Here is a 17,471-nt window from a genome sequence, read left to right on the forward strand (position 1 = left end):
CTGGAGAGGATTTAGCTACTGGGAAGAGGTCTTCTCCGAGTAAATTATACGCTTCTTAGCTGCAGCAGACAGGGAATGTAATTTCTTAGTTTGTGCTTCTTGTCAGTAGGAATCAGTTTGACCTGACCGTGCTGTCTGGTTCCAGTATTTCCTCAGCCCGTTGTTCGCGAGAGGCAGATTTATAAAACTTCTTCACAGGAAGTGACACCGACTGAAAGGAGAGCTGGACTAACAACTGGTCCTCCAGAACGCCTGCTGAAAAGGAGACAGTGAAAATATGTGGCCTGAGAAGACTTGTAAGCAGCCTTCTGCTTCGCTCAGTGCCTGGTGAGTGGGTGCAGCCATCGCCTTTGCCTGATGCTCAGGGCGGGCAGGGACACAGGGACGCTGCTGACGCACCAGCGCACACCCAGCACCACACTGGAAGAGGCGGAGTAACACAGCTGGGATGCAGTGTCGGCAGTGGAAAAGCTGGAATGATGCAGCTGGGATGCAGTGTCTGCAGCTGGGTAACGCTGGAGGTGGGAGCAGGTGTGCACAGAAGCCTTTTCCATTTGCTGTATCTTCTCTTAGGACCGGGGTCAGGCGCAAGAGTCTGTCAAAGTAAGGCTCTGCGAGGGCTGCTTTTTGTACGTGCTTAATGGCAGAGTGTGCGTTGTGTCTTTGTGTGTGTGCATACACACGAAAACTGCAGAAAATGTCTGTGAACTGAGAAAAGACATGATTAACTGTGCCCTTATCAAGAGCACTTGCTGACTGTTTATTGCTGACTGACTCTGCAGATCAGATTTGCAAGAACAGCAATAAGGAGTACGATGGGAGGGAACGTAACCTCAAAAAAACTCAGCAGCCGACACTTCGGATGCTTGAATTACATCTGAATCAAGCTCTTGATTAAATTTTAGCAATGTCAAAAGCTCAAGGCAGCACTTGTAATTGATGTCGCTTCCCCCCGCCCCCGTATTGCTGAATTCTCTATTGCAATGTGCAGCGCATCCATGTCACTACATTAAATTTGTACACAAAGAAGAGGGGAGATTAGGCAATAAAGCCACAGGACGAACAGCATGTAGGCAGGCATGTCTTCTTGGCTTCATTCACTGTTGTTGGGTGTTTTTAAAAAGTATTTCCAAATCTGAGTAAAACTGATTCCAGATGTGCTCATTTGAAGGACCTGAAAATCATGCTAGCACCAAGACTATCTGAATTCTGTGCTGTACCTGAACAGATAACTAGTCCCACCTTAAAAACACAAGTGCTACGAACAATAAAAAGGCCACAGGCAAAGGTTTTAGTGCTTCATTCCCATTAGCATCCTTTTTTCCCGAGTATTTTAGACTAAGGTAGTTAGAGAATTCCTCTGGCGCTCCGGCACACTGAACCAGAGGTGCCTGATAGGAGGTGGGTCGCTTGGCGGGGCTGTCGGGGCTGGATCCGTCGGTGGGACGCTCCCCGATGTACAGCAGGCTGCGCTCCTGCGCGTCGTGCTCCGTTTTGAACAGCTCGTACTCCGTGTGGGGCAGGCTGATGCCCAGAGCCAAGCACCCGTTGGTGGGTGTGATATCCTGCTCCACCCCGGCGCTCCAGGAGCTCGTCAGCCCGCAGCTCCCGGGTTCCGAGGAGTTCAGCATCGTCACCGTCACCTGGTCCATCGGCGTCACCCGAGCCTGAGTGACTCTAAAAGCCAGCTCTGTGCCACCTCGCACTTTGGAGGAGGGGATGCCTTGGGTGTAATGCCCCGATGCGTAGATGGTGAAAGTCGGCTGTTTGCAGAGCGGGTCGGAGTAGTGATAGTAATAACCTTCCCAGGTGTGGTTGTTACCGTGGAATATGAAGTAGCGGGTGAGGAAGAGCACGGCAGGTCGCACCTCGCAGTGGGTGCTCACCCAGCTGCCGCTGAGCTGCATCGGCAGCTGAGCTTGGGCGGGTAGAACGGGAGGGTGGTGTTCATCAGCTCTGTATATAATCCCACAGGCAGGGCAAGGGTGCACATGGTGCTGCAGAAGACAGAAAGTAACATTTTTGTAAACTGATGGGCAAAAACCCTTTCAGAATATTTTAAAAGCTGAAACTCCCCTCTCCTGCACCAGGGTGTTCAACTGCGGTGAACGTGGCCCACGACATCCGAGCAGATTAAGTGAGGTAAAGTGCTGCCGGGCTCTTTGCTATCCTGGTTTGCTGGGAAGGACGCGGGGCTGTGCCCCGAGCCAGCGCCAAGGACGGGCTGTGGGCGGGAGGACGGGGCGCGGGCAGGGAACGCTCCCTCGGGACAGCCACGTCGTTCCCCACGTTTTCCACTGCAACCCCCGGGGGAGGAGGAAGGTGCTGGGAGAAGTCGGCTGCACCACCGCGTTTCCGCACCGATCCAGAAAAAGCGATGGAGTCTTCCCAAAAAGGCTGCGAAACCTTAGCGGTGGGAGGCCCCTGTGGCTGTGCCGCCCCGCACCGACGGCCGCTCGCAGCCCCCGCAGCCGAACGGCCACAGCGCCCGGAGGGAAGGACCCGCTGCCAAACCAGGACCGGGCCCTTCCTCCTCCTCCGCCGCCTGTGCCTCCTGCCGAGCTCGGAGCCGAACCTGTCCCGCGCCAGGAGGGTTCGTGCAGCTCGGGACTTTTCCTTATGCTTCACAGAGCACAACTGATTTGTCTTTAAATAACCGGGGTCTGAGCACCATCGGTTTCTAGAACACGAGCTAATCTTTACTGAACTGTCGTACGCAACAAGGTTAAATAACTCGGTAGTTAACTGTAGGGTGGGTAATTTACATGTGAGTTGATTGGAGTCAACTGTAATTTAGTCATTTTCAGCTTGCTTTACTGCTACTGTCACGTTAATGAGTGCTGACAGTACGCAGTACATTATGGCTAAATAATCCCAGAAGTTGGCAAATATATGTGCTCTCCTTAGACAGGAAATTCTTTGATAATGAAAGGTAATTTGGGAGAATGGGTTTCTTTAAAACAGATATAAATTTAAGGGAAAAAGAGTGATATTTTCATAAAGAGGGTTAAAAAATGATTCCTAGCATACCTGTGTAACCCTCACTAATGCAAGCAAATGAATGTCGGGTCAGGAAATAAAATTTAAAAAAAAAGAAAGAAAAATCCTTGCCCAATAAAATTATCACTATAGACATGGAGCCAAAAACCTTACTTGCTTAAACCGGTCGTGTGAAGTTATTTCTAATGTATGTCAGCTTCTAATTATCGCCAAGTGGTGACATCATGTGCCGGTCCATTGGAGAGCTGTGAGCTGATTAATTACAGTGCGATATTCAGAGAGTGAATTTCAGTATCTTTAGGTTTGGTTTTAAATTAACTTTTAAAAGTGTTTATGTTTACCATCTGGTTTTGCTCATATATATGGTTTTGGCCCAAGATAACACAAGCTTAACCAATTTGAGAATCTCACTTTCGAGGGGGAGAGGGGTGTTGCTCTGTGTTTTTCAGAGTTCAGTTGGCACGGTTTGGGGTGTGGGGAAACGTTGCCCCCCAAATATTTTTTTTCAGTTAATTCAATTCCATCTGGTAAAATTCAGAGAACTTTTTTCACCCCATCTCACTGCTCAGTTGTTTCTGAATTGATTAGCTATGATTCAGACAGAAATACGCTTTCCTGGAAACAAACTAACCTCCTGCAAAGTAAAAAAAAAAAAAAATTAAAAAAGGAAAATAAAAATTAAAATAAAATAAAAATTAAAATAAAATATAAACTATAAAATAAAATGCAACCATGTCTCCTGCTCAGTTGTTTTATGTCAAAGGGAAAGTTTGATTTCTGCATTAACAACACAATTTTATTCAGGGCCACTTCCTCTTCTAAATGGCATTCCACTGGGGAATGATTTAATGGCAGACGTCGCTTCCTCGCTCCTCTCTCAACCTCGTCTCAACGATGAAGAGCGAAGGCGAGGGGAGGAAGACAAAGCGACCAAACTGGCAGCCTCTAGCGATGCACAGCCCGAAGCTTTCACTGGCTTTGATGCAGGAAAGTAGGAAACCGCATTTCCCAGGAGAACACGGAGCCAAAGAAAAGCCATTCGCTCCAGGCCCACGCCAACGCGGCTCGTTTGTGCTGTTGGTTTCTCTGAGCTCCCCCCCGTCTCCCGGGGACAGCGTGACCCCTCGCAGCGCCCCGGCAGCCCCGCACCCCCCGGGGCAGGAGGGCTCTGACGGTGTAATGGCATGGTCCTTACCACGGCGCTCTGCATCGGCCGCTGGTAGCCGGTGGGTCGGTAGTGGAGCCGCTCGCCCCACTCGGTGTGGATGTCCCCCAGGTACAGCTCCTCCACCAGCCGGCTCCCGCTCTGCTGCGGCCGCGCCACGGGCTGGTACCGCGTCTCCACCCGCACCAGGCTCAGCTCGTGCATGGCGAAGCCCAGGGCGGGCGTGCAGTCGCGCTCGCTCTTGGCGCTCAGCAGTTCGTAGAGGGCCCCAGGCGCCCAGCTGCGCCCCGGGCGCAGGAACCCGCCGCAGCCCGCCGTCGTGTTGATCCAGGAGGCCACCTCCCGCATGGCCTTCTGGCTGTGGAAAACGATGCCGACTTTGTGGAGGTGGTAGTCGGCCTCGGTGGCCCCGCGGGTGATCCAGGAGGCCTGGCGCAGCCGGAGCTTGCCCTTGATGACCAGCGAGTAGGAGGGGTCGCGGCAGGAGGGGTCCCAGTAGTAGAACTGCAGGGCCTTGAAGAGGCGGTTGGCGTAGAAGAGGTAGGACCGCGTGAGGAACTCGGGTCCCGGCCGCACCTCGCACCTGGGGGTGGAAGGGAGCGCTGGGCCCCCGCAGCGCCCGGCCGGGGCTTTGCGGGGTGAGATCCCTCGGGGGCACGCGGGAGCGCGGGGAGCCGCCCGCGGGGGCGGTGCCCGGGCTGGGACCCCGCGGCCGGAGGGCGAAGGCCCCGGATGCAGCGCCGGGGGCTTCGGGCCGCGTCCCCGGGCGAGGGGCAGCGCGGGGCGGGGCGGGGGGGGAGGCTCCGGGGGCCGCGGGGGGAACCTCGGCCTCCCCCCGGCCGGGGCCGGGGCTGTGGGGAGGGGGCGGAGGCGCGGCCTTCCTGTGCGCCGCCTTCTCCGGGGGGCGCGGCGGGGCGGGGGTTCCGCGGGGTTCGGGGACCGTTCCGGGGGGGCCTTACCCGGTGGAGACCCAGCGTCCCTCCAGGCGGGGCGGCAGCCGCGCCGCGATCCCGCCGCCGTCCCGCAGGTGGCGGAGCTGCTGCCGGCACCGCGGCTCCCAGCGCAGCGGGGGCTCCGCGGCCGCGCAGGCTGCGCGGGGGGAGAGAGGGGGGGGGGAGAGAGAGAAAGGGGGGCGTCAGCACCGCGGGGCAGCGCGGAGGGTGCCGCCCCACCCCCCCGGGCTCTGCGGGGGCCGGCACCGGCTGCGGGGGGCTCCGCGCCCCGGCACATCCCCGCGCAGCCGGGCCGGGAGCGCTGCGGGGGCCCGGCCCGCACCGACGGCCCCGCCGGGAGCGTTTGTGGCAGCTCCGCTGGCTCCGAAAATGTTTTAAACGGCATCGCCCAGAAAAACTCCTTCGGCTGCACTGAGGGGGCAGTTACGGGAGTTAAACCCCGCGTGGGTTCGCTGAGCAGCGAGCTCTTAGTTGAGGACACAGGTCTTTTATTTTACTGTTCTCCAACTCGAGCCTCATCTGAGTCCAACTATTTTTTAGATGAAATCTTCAAATAACACTGAGTGCTCTTTGTTCGTGTTCTCTCTCTCACAAGCTATTGTTGAAGCAGTAACTGAAACAGGGAATTACAGCATGGGAACATTAGACTCGCCTGTCGCCCGCCATAAGGACAGTAATTCTGCCACTTACCTCATTTCCCATAACAACGGATGTTATTGGCTTAGGGAATGTGTGAACACTCAGCTAAATCCTGAAGACCTTTGCATGCACACATATATATGTACATATATTCCTATATATTATTCACTCTTTACTTAAGCGAACTTCTGTTGCGCTCGTCGTGAGTTTGCTTCAGTGAGAAAGGTGGGATTTGCCTCTTTGGAGCAGCAGGAGACGAGTTCTCAGTGGAGCCGCTGCGGCCCCCCTGCTCTGCCCTGGTCCCACCGCCCGCCCTGGCGCAGCCGGACCCTCGGCCGGGTCCCTCGGCGCGGCCCAGCGCTGCCGGGCTTTACGGGCCCGGCCGGGGTCACCCGCTCAAGCTGTGCTTTGCAATCTGCCCCACTGTGCGCTGGAAATTTTCAAGCCAACTTTTATTCACTGCGTACCAATGGTTGGGACACAGGCTGCCCCCCGGCCTGCCTATCGGCTGGAAAGAAGGATCTAACAGAGATCCGGAGTGTGGATGCTGAACGTTTGCACAGCCTGTGCCTCAGTCGAGGCGACCCAGGCACCGAGTCACACCTGCTCCTCTTAGTCCCTGTGTGCCACGTGCGTGCTTCTGCATAACCTGAACCATCCCGTGATCCTTACAGGAAGATTTCCCTTCGCTGGGAAGAGAAACCCAAGTCATCTGCCTGCACAGGGGAGAAGGGACAGCCGCACTGGTGACGGGCCCGGGCCCTGCTCAGGGAGTGCCGTCACCTTCCTAATACGAAGAGTTCACAGACGAAGCGAGCGCATGCGGGTCTGCTGCAAACCATAGGCAAGACTCGAGCTGAAGAGCAACGTCAGCAGAATTCCCTGGCTCACAAGCTCAGGAAATCAGACAAATATAAACACTCCAGGGGATATTCACAGCTGGGGTCTACCAGGGAGGCTCCCCCGATTCCCACAGCCAATTCATTCCGAGACAGGAGCCGCTCATCCCTGGCATCAACACATCCTACACATACACAGGGTTAAACCCCTCTTACACATCTCCGGCATCCAAGTTTGCCACCAATACAAGCCCCAGACCAAGTCAAATGGGAACTCGGTAATTAAACGTCTGCTCTGCAAGTCAGAGGCTCCTGACCATGTGGCAAAGCAGAGAGGTTTCCACTCCAATAGTATTTTATTACTAATCTAGTAATATAGAACTTGAGACTTAGTCTGATGGACAAATCTGGAGTCTCCTCACTGTGGCACTGCCATTTGCAAAGGCTTTGCAGGTCACAGTAACAGGGTCCCTGCAATGTATCTGTGTAGATCGAAGCACACAAACCCCGAAACGACCACAAAGGGAATAAACACATGGCAAGTGAAGCCCCTGGCGAAGCAGGGGAGCAGTAACAGAAGCAGGCTACCTACCCAAAGGCCAGTGAAACCGGCCCTGGATTTTGTTACCTCACTGTGCACTGGAGTGCTTAAACTAGCTGGAAAGATGCATTATTAGTGTTAAGGGCTCTTTTTGGAGCAGACTCACAATTGTGCTGTTTTTATCATCTTTAATGGCTGGATGTGGTGAGCTTCGACAGCCAGATCCTTCACAACTGCTTGCACTAGTGCCTCCTAAAAAGCAGCTCCTATGAAACCTCATATGAAAAGAGGAAAATACTGGACGACAAAACCCATTGCTATCAGTTAAACCTTTAATTGTGCAGCTGCAGCCTCCATGCAGGCTGCCCCATGGCTGCCCAATTAGTAGAGCCCATTAGGAGTCGGGGCTTTGTGTCCTCATCACTCTGCCATGAACCCGGTTGACGCTCTGTGGCCTCGGGCAGATTCACTCCCGTGTGCTCCGCACTCCTCTGGCCCTTTTACTCACCTGCCAAATATGCCAAGTTTCATCTGACTGACCTTTCAAGAGGCCGAATTACTGGCAAAGCTTTTGGAGGGCAGCCTAAACTGAATTACACTTAAAACAAATACGAAATCATTATCCTAGAGAATACGGTAAAAAATAACTGTATTTGTATTAGAGGTAATGGACTATAAGGTCAAATTTGCTCTTGCTCATAAGGACAGAAAGGCTCTAGAGGAGTCGCTGTAGTCTATAGCTGTACCGAAACAACAGCACAGAGTATAGCCCTGTTCTCAACTTGCTAACTGCGCTCTGTGTGTGTTTGTTGCAGCAGAAGCTTCAATTTTTGCCTAAACCCTTATTGCTACTTTTGGCAGAAACACTAAAAGTCTACATTGTTTGAGAGCACAGACACTTTGGCAATGCAATCACTGCATTTTGACACAGCCGATAGAAAAGGGAACTTATAATCAGGATGAAACTCCACAGGGGAGGAGAAAAAAAAAAGCCCAAGTACCCCCCCCGCCCCCCGAATGTAAATATTTGACATGATGGGAATTCCTAGGGATTTTGTCTTACTTAGCCGTATACAAGATTCCAAGCTGGATGCATCCTTAAACCAAAAGCTATTGGCTTGTGTCCAGATTTTGTGGCTGCTTTTCTCTCTCAAATACTCCAGCCCAGCCCCACCAGATCCAAACATCCTTTCAAGCTGGAAAAGTTCCATTCCAGCCCTAGACTCTGTAGTTAGGGCACATCTCCATTCCAAGAGCAGCATAAAGTGGCCGTCACTCACACGCTGCTCTGCTACTCGGCCCCTGGTGAAGCACATCGGAGCAGCTCCTCTCTCCATCTTAACAGACACAAATTAGCCACTTTATAGCGTTCTTGGGCAGGAGGAAGGAATTATTCACAATTCATCTTCAAGACAAAAATACTCACTCATAGGAAAATCTAAAAAGAATCCCCAACTGCGATCTCCTCCACTCACTCGTTATCCCGCCTGTCTGTATCGATTAACCGCAAGCGTTTCCAGAGAGCTCCTCAGCGCAGCAGCTACACAAACCAGGATCTTTTTCCAGCTTTCCGGTGCGTGCTGCATCCAAAGCGCCGGCCCAGCGTCTGGGGGCGAGGGGGCTGCACCAGCGCTGGGGCAATGCCGGCAACCGGCACCGGCGGCTGCTTGCTGCCATCGGCAGAAACCGCATCCAGCCTGGAGACAAGAGCAGCAGCTTCTGCCGACCAGCTATTCCATACGCTCACTCGTGTAAGTGACCTTCAGAAAAATCAGACCCACAGCATCAAACGACAGAAAGGCAGAACTGGAAATTCTTCGCAAAGTAAATTTTTGGTAAAATTAAGATGAAAGATCCCTAGGCCATGGCCACGCCTGAAGATGAGAGCCTGCCAGGGGGGTTGTGCTAGGTAACTGCTCTGTGCTCCAGATTCAGAGCCACTTCTCACTTTTGAAGGGAAAAAAACACCAACCAGGACAGAAATACAGTAATATGCCTTGCTGGAAACAAATCTTGTTTGTGTTCCCCAAGCAGATTGACTTTGGAAAAAAGCAAAGTCGAGTCACATCTGTTTCTTTGCAAATGGAGGAGAAAATGCATACATTACAGTTTGCACCAAATTAGTTACTGTAGATCAGCTCTTCTCCAGAGCTAGATTGCTTAATCTGTTACATGTTATTGCCTCCTATGGCCAGAATTTATTATTCCCATTTATAATTCTAATGTTTCAGTTAGTCACCCATTCACAGGGATAAGATCAGTGCCTGAAGTCATGGAGCATTACACATTTCTTCATTTAGAGATGACATAAAAGCTTTGATATTTTCTGAGGAATGTTCAGACTGGAATGAAATGGACGATAGGAAATATATCCATATATTCTGCATAAGCGAATTATACTTATCCACACAGACTTCATTAACAGAGCAAAACAGTTTTTCTTCAGCATTTTTCTCTCCTGAGAAGACACAGAATGGATTCTGGGTTAGCCACTACGGCAATAAGCATTCTTTTAAAAGCAAAGAAAATGTTTGTATTTAACAAATCAATTTTTCTTGCATTTGTATGGAGATTAAGTTAGTGATGCTTTTAATTCACTCAGAATAAGGCATTCCCAAGGGAGCAATTCTGTGGGAAGAGATACATTTTACATTACAGTACTATAAAGTTATAAAACTCACATATGACCCACTGGAAAACTGTATCACAGCAGAACTTTTCATCTTGCATATCGGCAAACTGAACCCAGTTCAGGACAGGACTTAAGCACACGCTTAAGTCTAATTGGTTTCAGTGAAACTTAAGCATGTGCTTGAAATTAAGCCAGTGCATGAGCATTTTTCCTGATTAGTAATGCCTCCCTGAATCGAAGCCAGAATGTGGTCGAGTGGCTGAGGGAGGGTGCCAGCGCTTTCACTGCAGTACTGTCTGGCTTCTGGAGAAGTATTTCTATTATCCATCCCTTCTCTTACTTGTCTGTAAAAGGGGTATAATTACATATAGCGCTGTCACCAGTCTGATGCTCAGTTGGTGCTATTTGTAAAATGTTTTGAATTCACTAGATGTTTCTCAGTTGCTAAGGACGGCACAATAAATGTACTGCGTCACCTATCACTGCAGAGCATCACCATGACCTTCCTGCGCGTTACGCAGCGTAATCCTCTATGAAATGCTGCGGATCCTAAGAGGGAACTCAGCTAACTCAAAATTCCCAAGCAGCTCAGGATTTCAGAGAAATTCTCAAAACACGGTTTCACCACGTGCTTTCGACATGTTGGCAAAGAGGTTCCGACGGCATGTTTTATGGCTTTAGCCCAGCTTTACTCTGAGGCTGTGATCATTGCCTAATTTGTCTCACGTCCACAATTAAAATACTGAAGCGCTTGTGGCGAGCTGATCGACAGTTTTTAAGGCACTTCTGGCAATCAGAGAAGTCACAGGGCTCCCCCGCGCCAACGCACGACCCCCCCCCACGGCTCCGGGACAGAGCCTGGAGGGAGAGGGATGGTTCCTCAGGAGAGGTAAGGACTAATGCGGTGACTGCTACGTGCCTTCTGTTTTTCAGCATCGGCAAGCACTGAAAAAACCAAATGGGTTCAGGCTACACTAAAACATCGTGACTTGTGTTAAACTCTACTCAGTGGTGCTGCAGAAGTTTGTCACAGAGAAATGGAGAACCGAGAAGCAAAGGAAACTGAGGGAAAGAAGGGCAATGCTAGAGCTTTTTTCCTTAAACACTGGTGAAAGTTTAAATTTTAATTTGGTGAGACAGGCAAGACCACCGTGAGATGATCTCTAATCCCCTGGGTTCCTAGACAGTGAGAGACTGGCGAGAACACATGGGGGAAAGCATTTACTGTCAAAAACGAAAGCAAACCAACCCAGGCCAAGGCTGAACAACACCCCGGGGCTACAGCTGTGACTCAGATAAATTCTAACTGGAATTCATATTCATATTACCTCTATCTTCCTCAATTTAGATGAGATGGAAACTCATTAGAAAATACAGCACATGGTTTTGAAATTAACAGCACACCACCATTTTGAACGTATAGAGCACCCGTGCAGTTTTGGCAATTCCCTGGAAGCCCTGCACAGACACTTTATTAGTGGCTATCGTGGCCATTTTTAATAGTGATGGCTAAGCATATTTTTTCCCGGAGTGCTTTGAAGAGCGGAACCAGCAATCAGGCCATGGCTTGGCTATAAAATGCCAACCTCATTTCGAACGTCTAAATCACTCTCATGGACCACGAGCACAGAGAGGACCACCCACCACATCACATTAACATAAATACGGCGTTCACCCAAAGCAAGACGAGCAACTGGAACTGGCGGGAGATGGGAGTAGAACAACAAAAAACGATGAGGGGGTGGGAGCGATTGAGTTACGAACCAAGATTAAAAGAGCACGTAGCCTGGCTGAGGGACGGCAAGATAGACATGATAACAGCCTATAAATATTCACAAAGCATAAACACCAAGGAAGGGAAGGAATTCCTCGCAGTGAATAAAGAGGTTCTGTTGGGAGTGAATGAAGAGAGGAAAAAATGTGGCTTGTATATCAGGGTGAACTTCTTGCGGCACGATCCAGTAGGCAGCAAAGTCCACTTGCTTGGCAGGATTTCGAGGGGCTGAACAAAGCGCTACTACAGCAGGGAATAACCCGGAGTTATTCCCGGCAGGGAGTCGGCGGGATGCTCTGAGCGGCCTTTCGGCCCGCCACTGCCGAGGAGCCCCCCTGCTCCCACGGGAGGCAGCTGCCCTCCTGCCTGCACACATCCTTCCCTCATCGCAACCGCTGCTCGGCCTCCGCGGGACTAGAAATAGGGGCTGGATGCACAAAGGCTTTTAGGTGCGTAACAAGTGCGGTGGGTACTGCACTGCTGGACACAGCTGGGAATCCCAGGCGGTCCCTGCCACGTCAGGTGCTCACCGTTGAAAATCTAAGTCCAGGAAATTAGATTATAAACCCACTAAAGCAAGAACGATCCTTTTGTTCTCTACTTATTTACACCTAACACAACAGGATTCTTGGCGCTGCTGCAGGGATACTGTTTATAGCAATAAAAATAGGATCTAATAGGATCCAATAGTCTGAGGTGGCTTGGCTCCTGCGATGAGGAGCGCACTCAAAAGCAGTCGTAGCAGAAGGTATCCTCAGAAAAAGTGCTCTGCAGAAAGGTGGTAAACTGATACGTAGCCCACAGCAGAAATAAGCACGCCATGTTTGACTTAGAATCACAAGTGACCACAGTAAAAGGTTACTTGTTCAGCTGAAGCACAGAATTAAAGTTACTTCTAACATGTGTTTTGGGGTCTGGGTGTGGTTTCTAGATAGCCTGAAATTTCAGTCTACTGTTTTGCCTGTCAACATTAGCCAAGTTTTGATGTGTTCCAGTTCTCTTAAACGCTGCCGACAGATGCTAAAATCAAAGTTGACATTCAACCTACGTGCCGCATAATCTAATAACGGGACTCGCGCTACTCAAAACTAACAAAACTTAAGAGCATTTTTTCAGCAAAACTTTGCTGTCATTTATATTTTCATCTGTCTTTTCCAGGGAGTCTAACTCAAAAAAATTATTTTTTTCTCTGAAAAGCTTTGAAAAGAACGTGTCGTTGTATTTTTGTATCAACATGGGCGAAGAGACACTTAAAAGCCATAACCTGCCAGTGTCCAGCACTTGTGGATTTAGCAAGAGTGTGAACGAGGTGAATTCAAGTGTCTCAGCGGGGAGCGTGGTGTACACGTGGTCTCAGCACGCAGGGCGAGCGCCCGCCGCCAAGGATCTCTGTCTTTGACTTAGACGAGGCCAAAACGTCGCACGTTTGTCAGTGTTTCTTATTAACCCAGCAGAAACCATAGGGGACTTCTCCAGTGATCGACTGAAGGGATACACTCAAGTTTAAAGCATTATTTTAAGAACTACACTCGAGCAAATCTCTTCAAACACTCGGGGTGAGCCTTCTCCTGTTGATTTATGTACCATCACACCAGCCCTAAGTCCAGAGCTGCTGTTGCACCGATCCAAACGTCCATCTAACCGTGCCACAGGAGCTGAGCTTCACTGCAGCATTCTCAGTTTCAGCTGAACTCAAACTGCGATGATTTAATAAGTTATTCACTGAAAATGAGAAAACATCAGTATGAAAGACACGGTTTTCACACCATCACCCTGAAAAACGCAAAAATAATGATGGATTTCAACCCTTTTATCACTTAACACTCTGCAGCTTTGGCATTTCAAATAGCCATCAGAATTCCTTTCCTAATGCACAGAAACAGAACTTCCCTAATTTTGCATTTTAGAGCATGAGACCTTTTAAATCCTTAAGAAAATAAAACTACAGACTGCAGATTACTAACCCCTCAGGTCGTACACCATTTAAACTAGGTAGAGAAGGAGCTGTTCTATGAATCGTATTTTCAGTCTCTGGCAGCACTCGTAGCCTACAGAAGAAGGGTCACACATTAAAATTCTCACATTCTGTCGGTTTCTTGGTATTATTGTATCTGAGATGCACCATCTTAAAATCCTGAAGTTAGGAATTCTCTGTTTTCATAGCTTTATCTCCCTCAGCAAATAAATAAGAAAACCAAAGGAATTGCGTAACGGCATTGCATAGGTGCTTCCTAATTTTGAGGTTGATTTTAGCAGCGATTGTATCTCGTGCATGGAAGCGCTGTCTTTATAGATGACATATGCTCTGTTGTGGGGAAACACAGGATCCCACTGAAAGCGAAATCTCTTTCCAAACTTTGTTCTGCCAGATGCAGCCTCCCCTAGCATTGGATTCCAGCTTTGGTTTTCTTCATAGCAATTTCTGGCTTTTGAAAATCTCCTTACTCAACAATTTGTGCTTGTGGGGAAAATATAGAAACCACACGGTATTTTTTCACTTGTGCTTTTTTTACATCTCAACCCCGTTTTTATCTATATCCATATACTTTGAAACACGGCTAACCTATAATTATGGAGAGAACAAATAGAGTCATATCACACGATCCGATATAATACATTAGTTGTTGCTTTTTTGGCCAGCTTGAGAAATAAAAGAATAAAAACTACCAACTTGGAAAAAATAAATTAGCTAAGTAAACATTGCCTAAACACATATTTGAACCAACGACAATGATGTTAATAGTAAGCACATATATATGCACGTGTAAATACACACACACATCTCTATATTGAATGTACTACTATCATTTATGGGATTCTCTTCCTAATCTTGTAATTGAATGCAACTGCTGATCTTATCTTACCCCAATACTATAATTTTCAACCTTAAAAATAAACATTGAAAACAAGAATAGATCTTTTATGTTAAAGCCATGTAGGAGAAGCTACACTTGAAAAATATCAGCGTGGTGTTATTGGAATGTAAAGACTTTAATGAAAGCTTAGGTAAAACTCAGCAAGTCTCTGAGGACATTTCCAGGAATGAGTGATTCTTTGCTGGAGGAGACTCCAAAATCAGATTCAGTTTCCCAACTAAAGCGCTTTTTCAACTAATTATGCATTGGTGTCATGGTCATGCTGACGCTCAGTTTTATGCAAAATACAGCATGCCAGTCTCACTCCCAGTGAAGTCACTGGCAAACCTTGCTTTGATTTTAACGAGTTCTGGATTTGACTTAGCTATTTAAATATATGTTTTAAGGTCCAGCTTCTGTTCTTACTGAAGTCAATGGAAATTCTCTCACTGACATCAGATGGAAGAAGCACAGAGTTTAAATTAGATTGGACTAAAATAAATTGTATGAAGATTTAAGAAATAAGTATTTTAATTAGACTTAAGTGAATAACCTTACATAATGCAGTGTAACAGATCTCTGAGCAGAGCAACTTCAGCTAATAAAATATATAGAGAAAGAAAATATGTATTTCTTAACCTGTTAAGCCTTATCTTTGGGGAACAACATATGACAAAGACCCCGCGTAAGGAGAACAGCAAAGTAACCCCATAGAAGTACCTTGCTTAGAGATTTCTTTCCGTAGTCTGGTCTTTTACACTTAATGCAAGTAATGTCTGATAGCTGTCACTAACGATTCCTTTGCAATGATCACTAACCGAAGCCCTGAGCTGGGGAGGCAAGTCAGCGTGGTATTTTGTTGCCCAAAACGTAAGTGTCAGAAAGGACTCGCAGCAGGAACCCAGGTGTCTGGATCTCCAGTGCCCAGACTGCGGGGGGGCCCCGGGGCACCCTCCCACCCTTCCCTTCCCCTGCCCCTTCTCTTCAGGGGTGTCTCAACCGAGGGTCTCCCTTGCCTTTCCAAGGAAAAGACTCTCTCCAAGGATGGAGGAGCCTCCCTCAGGCTCTGCTCCTTGTCGTAAACAGACATCATTTTGCCTTTTTTCACAGCACAGTTGTCTTTGTTTTCTCATATGGTCTCTTAAGCCAGAACCTTTTCTTCTGAAACTGTTCCAAGAACTGCGGGGTTGAGAGATGCCTTTCTGGAAGGGAGCTGCAAAGATGCAGACGGGACTCAGTGGCACGTCCACGGAGCAGGACACGGCCTGTGAAGGTGTCCCCTGCTGGGGCAGGTGCTGGACCCTCCCAGGGATAATTCCCAATTCCCAGTGAAGCACCTCTGAGCCCTCCTGGATCTGAACCCAGCTCAAGCACTCGCAGAGCTCCGGGCAGGAGCGAGCCACAAGGGGGAATGCCCGGCAGGGTTCCCGGGGGAGGACAGCGACCCCCAGCACTCCGGGAGCCTCGGGCGGGGGCAGAGGCTCAGCCCCCCCCGACCGCGCGCGGGGCAGCCCCGACCGGGCTCCAGCCGGGCCGGCAGCGCCGCAGCCCGCTCCGGAGGGGACGGGAGTGGCGGCGGGGAAGCCCCTCGGCGGGAGGGCTGTCCCCCTCCCCGGTCCCCCAGCTCGGCGGCATCCCCGGGGCTCCGGGCTCCCCCCGGGGCTCCCCCCTGGGCGGGCCGGCGGCGGCGGGCGGCGCGGGGCAGCGGGACGCTCCGCCCGGGCTCCGCGGGAGCGCTCGGCGGGGAACCCTCCGCGGGCCGGGCGGGCACCGAGGGGCGAGCGGGGCAGGGAGCTAGCCGGCGGGGCTCCCGGCGCCTCCTGCCCCCGCCAGCAGGGCCCGGGGCGGCGGGGACTCCCCGGGGACCCCGAGCCGGCCCCACGGAGAGCCGCCTTGCAGCTTCCTGCGCCCGCCCCGCGGTGCGCCCGCACACCCCCTGCAGCCCCGCGCACGCCCCGGCCACTGCTTCGCGCCCTCCTTGCGCTCCCCGTACAGCCCTCTCGCACCCTCCTTGCTGTTTCTTCGCCCTCTCCGCACAGTCCCCTTGCACCCCAACTCCTTGCACCCTCCTGGCAACCCCGTGCCTCCTCCAGCCCCTCCGCAGCGCCCGGGGGAAGAGGGGGGTGGCGAGGAGCCCCCCCGAGGGGGCGACTCCGACTCGGGCACCCGCTCCCGCTCCCCTCCCCCCGCCGCGGAGCGGAGCTGCCGCCGGTGCCACCTTACCTAGGAGCAGCCCGGCGAGCCACCAGCACCGCGCCATGGTGGCCGCTGTGTTTCCTCGCCCGGCGGCGGCAGGGGGGCCGGACGGCCGCCGGTGCCCGCGGGCTCAGCGGGGCGGCGCGGCCATGGGCCGCCTCCGGCGTTCCGGTGCCCGCGGCGGCGGGACCCGGCCTCGGCCCGCGTGGCCGGGGGGGCTCCGGAGCGCTGCCTCTGCTCAGCCGCGCGTCTGGCGAAGGGGGAAGAAGAGTAAAATATGTATTTTTTAAAAACCCCACCACAACCCACCCCGCCCTCGCCGCGGAGAGCGTCCCCGCGACTGCTGATGGCTTTAATGGAGCTTGGCAGCCACAGGTTCGAGTTGCCAGAAGAGGTGGAGACTCCGCCGCCTGCGCCCCACATGCGGCCGCGCACCGCACACGCGGGGGGAGGCGGAGAAGGAGGCGGAGGAGGAGGAGGAGGGCTGTCCCGCCGCGACGGCCGGCCGACAGCACCCCGGCCGGGGCCGGCACCCCCGCTGCGGGACCGGCACTTTCGCCTCAGGGCCCGGCACTTCTCCCTCAGGGCCCGGCCCCGGTGGCCGCCCAGGCCGCGGGGCGCTGTGGCCGTGGTGGGCTGCTCTGTGCCCCGGGGGCCCCGCGGCCGGGCCAGCGCGGTGTCCCTCCACCCGCGGCGGTGGGGCTGGCCCGGCTCCCCCGGGCTGTGGGGCTCGGGCCGTCTCTCCTCGGTGGGGCTCATCCCCACGGCCTGGCCCCGCCGGCCACCGCGGGCCATGGCTCCCTCAGACCCAACAGCCCTCCTTCATCTTCAGCCGCCGCTGCCGGGGCCGTCAAGGGACACCAGTGCGTCCCCTGGA

General features: G+C 51.9%; 1 protein-coding gene across 1 annotated transcript; it reads right to left on the minus strand.

The window, feature by feature from the left end:
- Positions 1-472: 472 nt before the first annotated feature.
- Positions 473-16,926, minus strand: APCDD1L (APC down-regulated 1 like). Its single transcript, XM_063350380.1, has 4 exons — positions 16,622-16,926; positions 5,125-5,254; positions 4,196-4,748; positions 473-1,997 (listed from the first exon to the last, which is right to left on the minus strand). The coding sequence occupies exons 1-4, from the start codon at positions 16,656-16,658 to the stop codon at positions 1,233-1,235; spliced, it is 1,485 nt and encodes a 494-aa protein (XP_063206450.1). The 5' UTR covers positions 16,659-16,926; the 3' UTR covers positions 473-1,232.
- Between the last annotated feature and the right edge of the window lie 545 nt (positions 16,927-17,471).

This window comes from Chroicocephalus ridibundus, chromosome 12 (genome assembly GCF_963924245.1).
Source record: "Chroicocephalus ridibundus chromosome 12, bChrRid1.1, whole genome shotgun sequence".
Taxonomy (NCBI): domain Eukaryota; kingdom Metazoa; phylum Chordata; class Aves; order Charadriiformes; family Laridae; genus Chroicocephalus; species Chroicocephalus ridibundus.

Excerpts from the sequence above, each read along its gene's own strand:
- APCDD1L (XM_063350380.1), bottom strand. The coding sequence starts at position 16,658 with ATGGCGCGGTGCTGGTGGCTCGCCGGGCTGCTCCTAG. Across the intron at positions 4,749-5,124 it reads GGACGCTGGGTCTCCACCGG|GTGCGAGGTGCGGCCGGGAC; the intron begins GTAAGGCCCCCC and ends TTCCACCCCCAG. Across the intron at positions 1,998-4,195 it reads GGCCGATGCAGAGCGCCGTG|CACCATGTGCACCCTTGCCC; the intron begins GTAAGGACCATG and ends TGTCTTCTGCAG.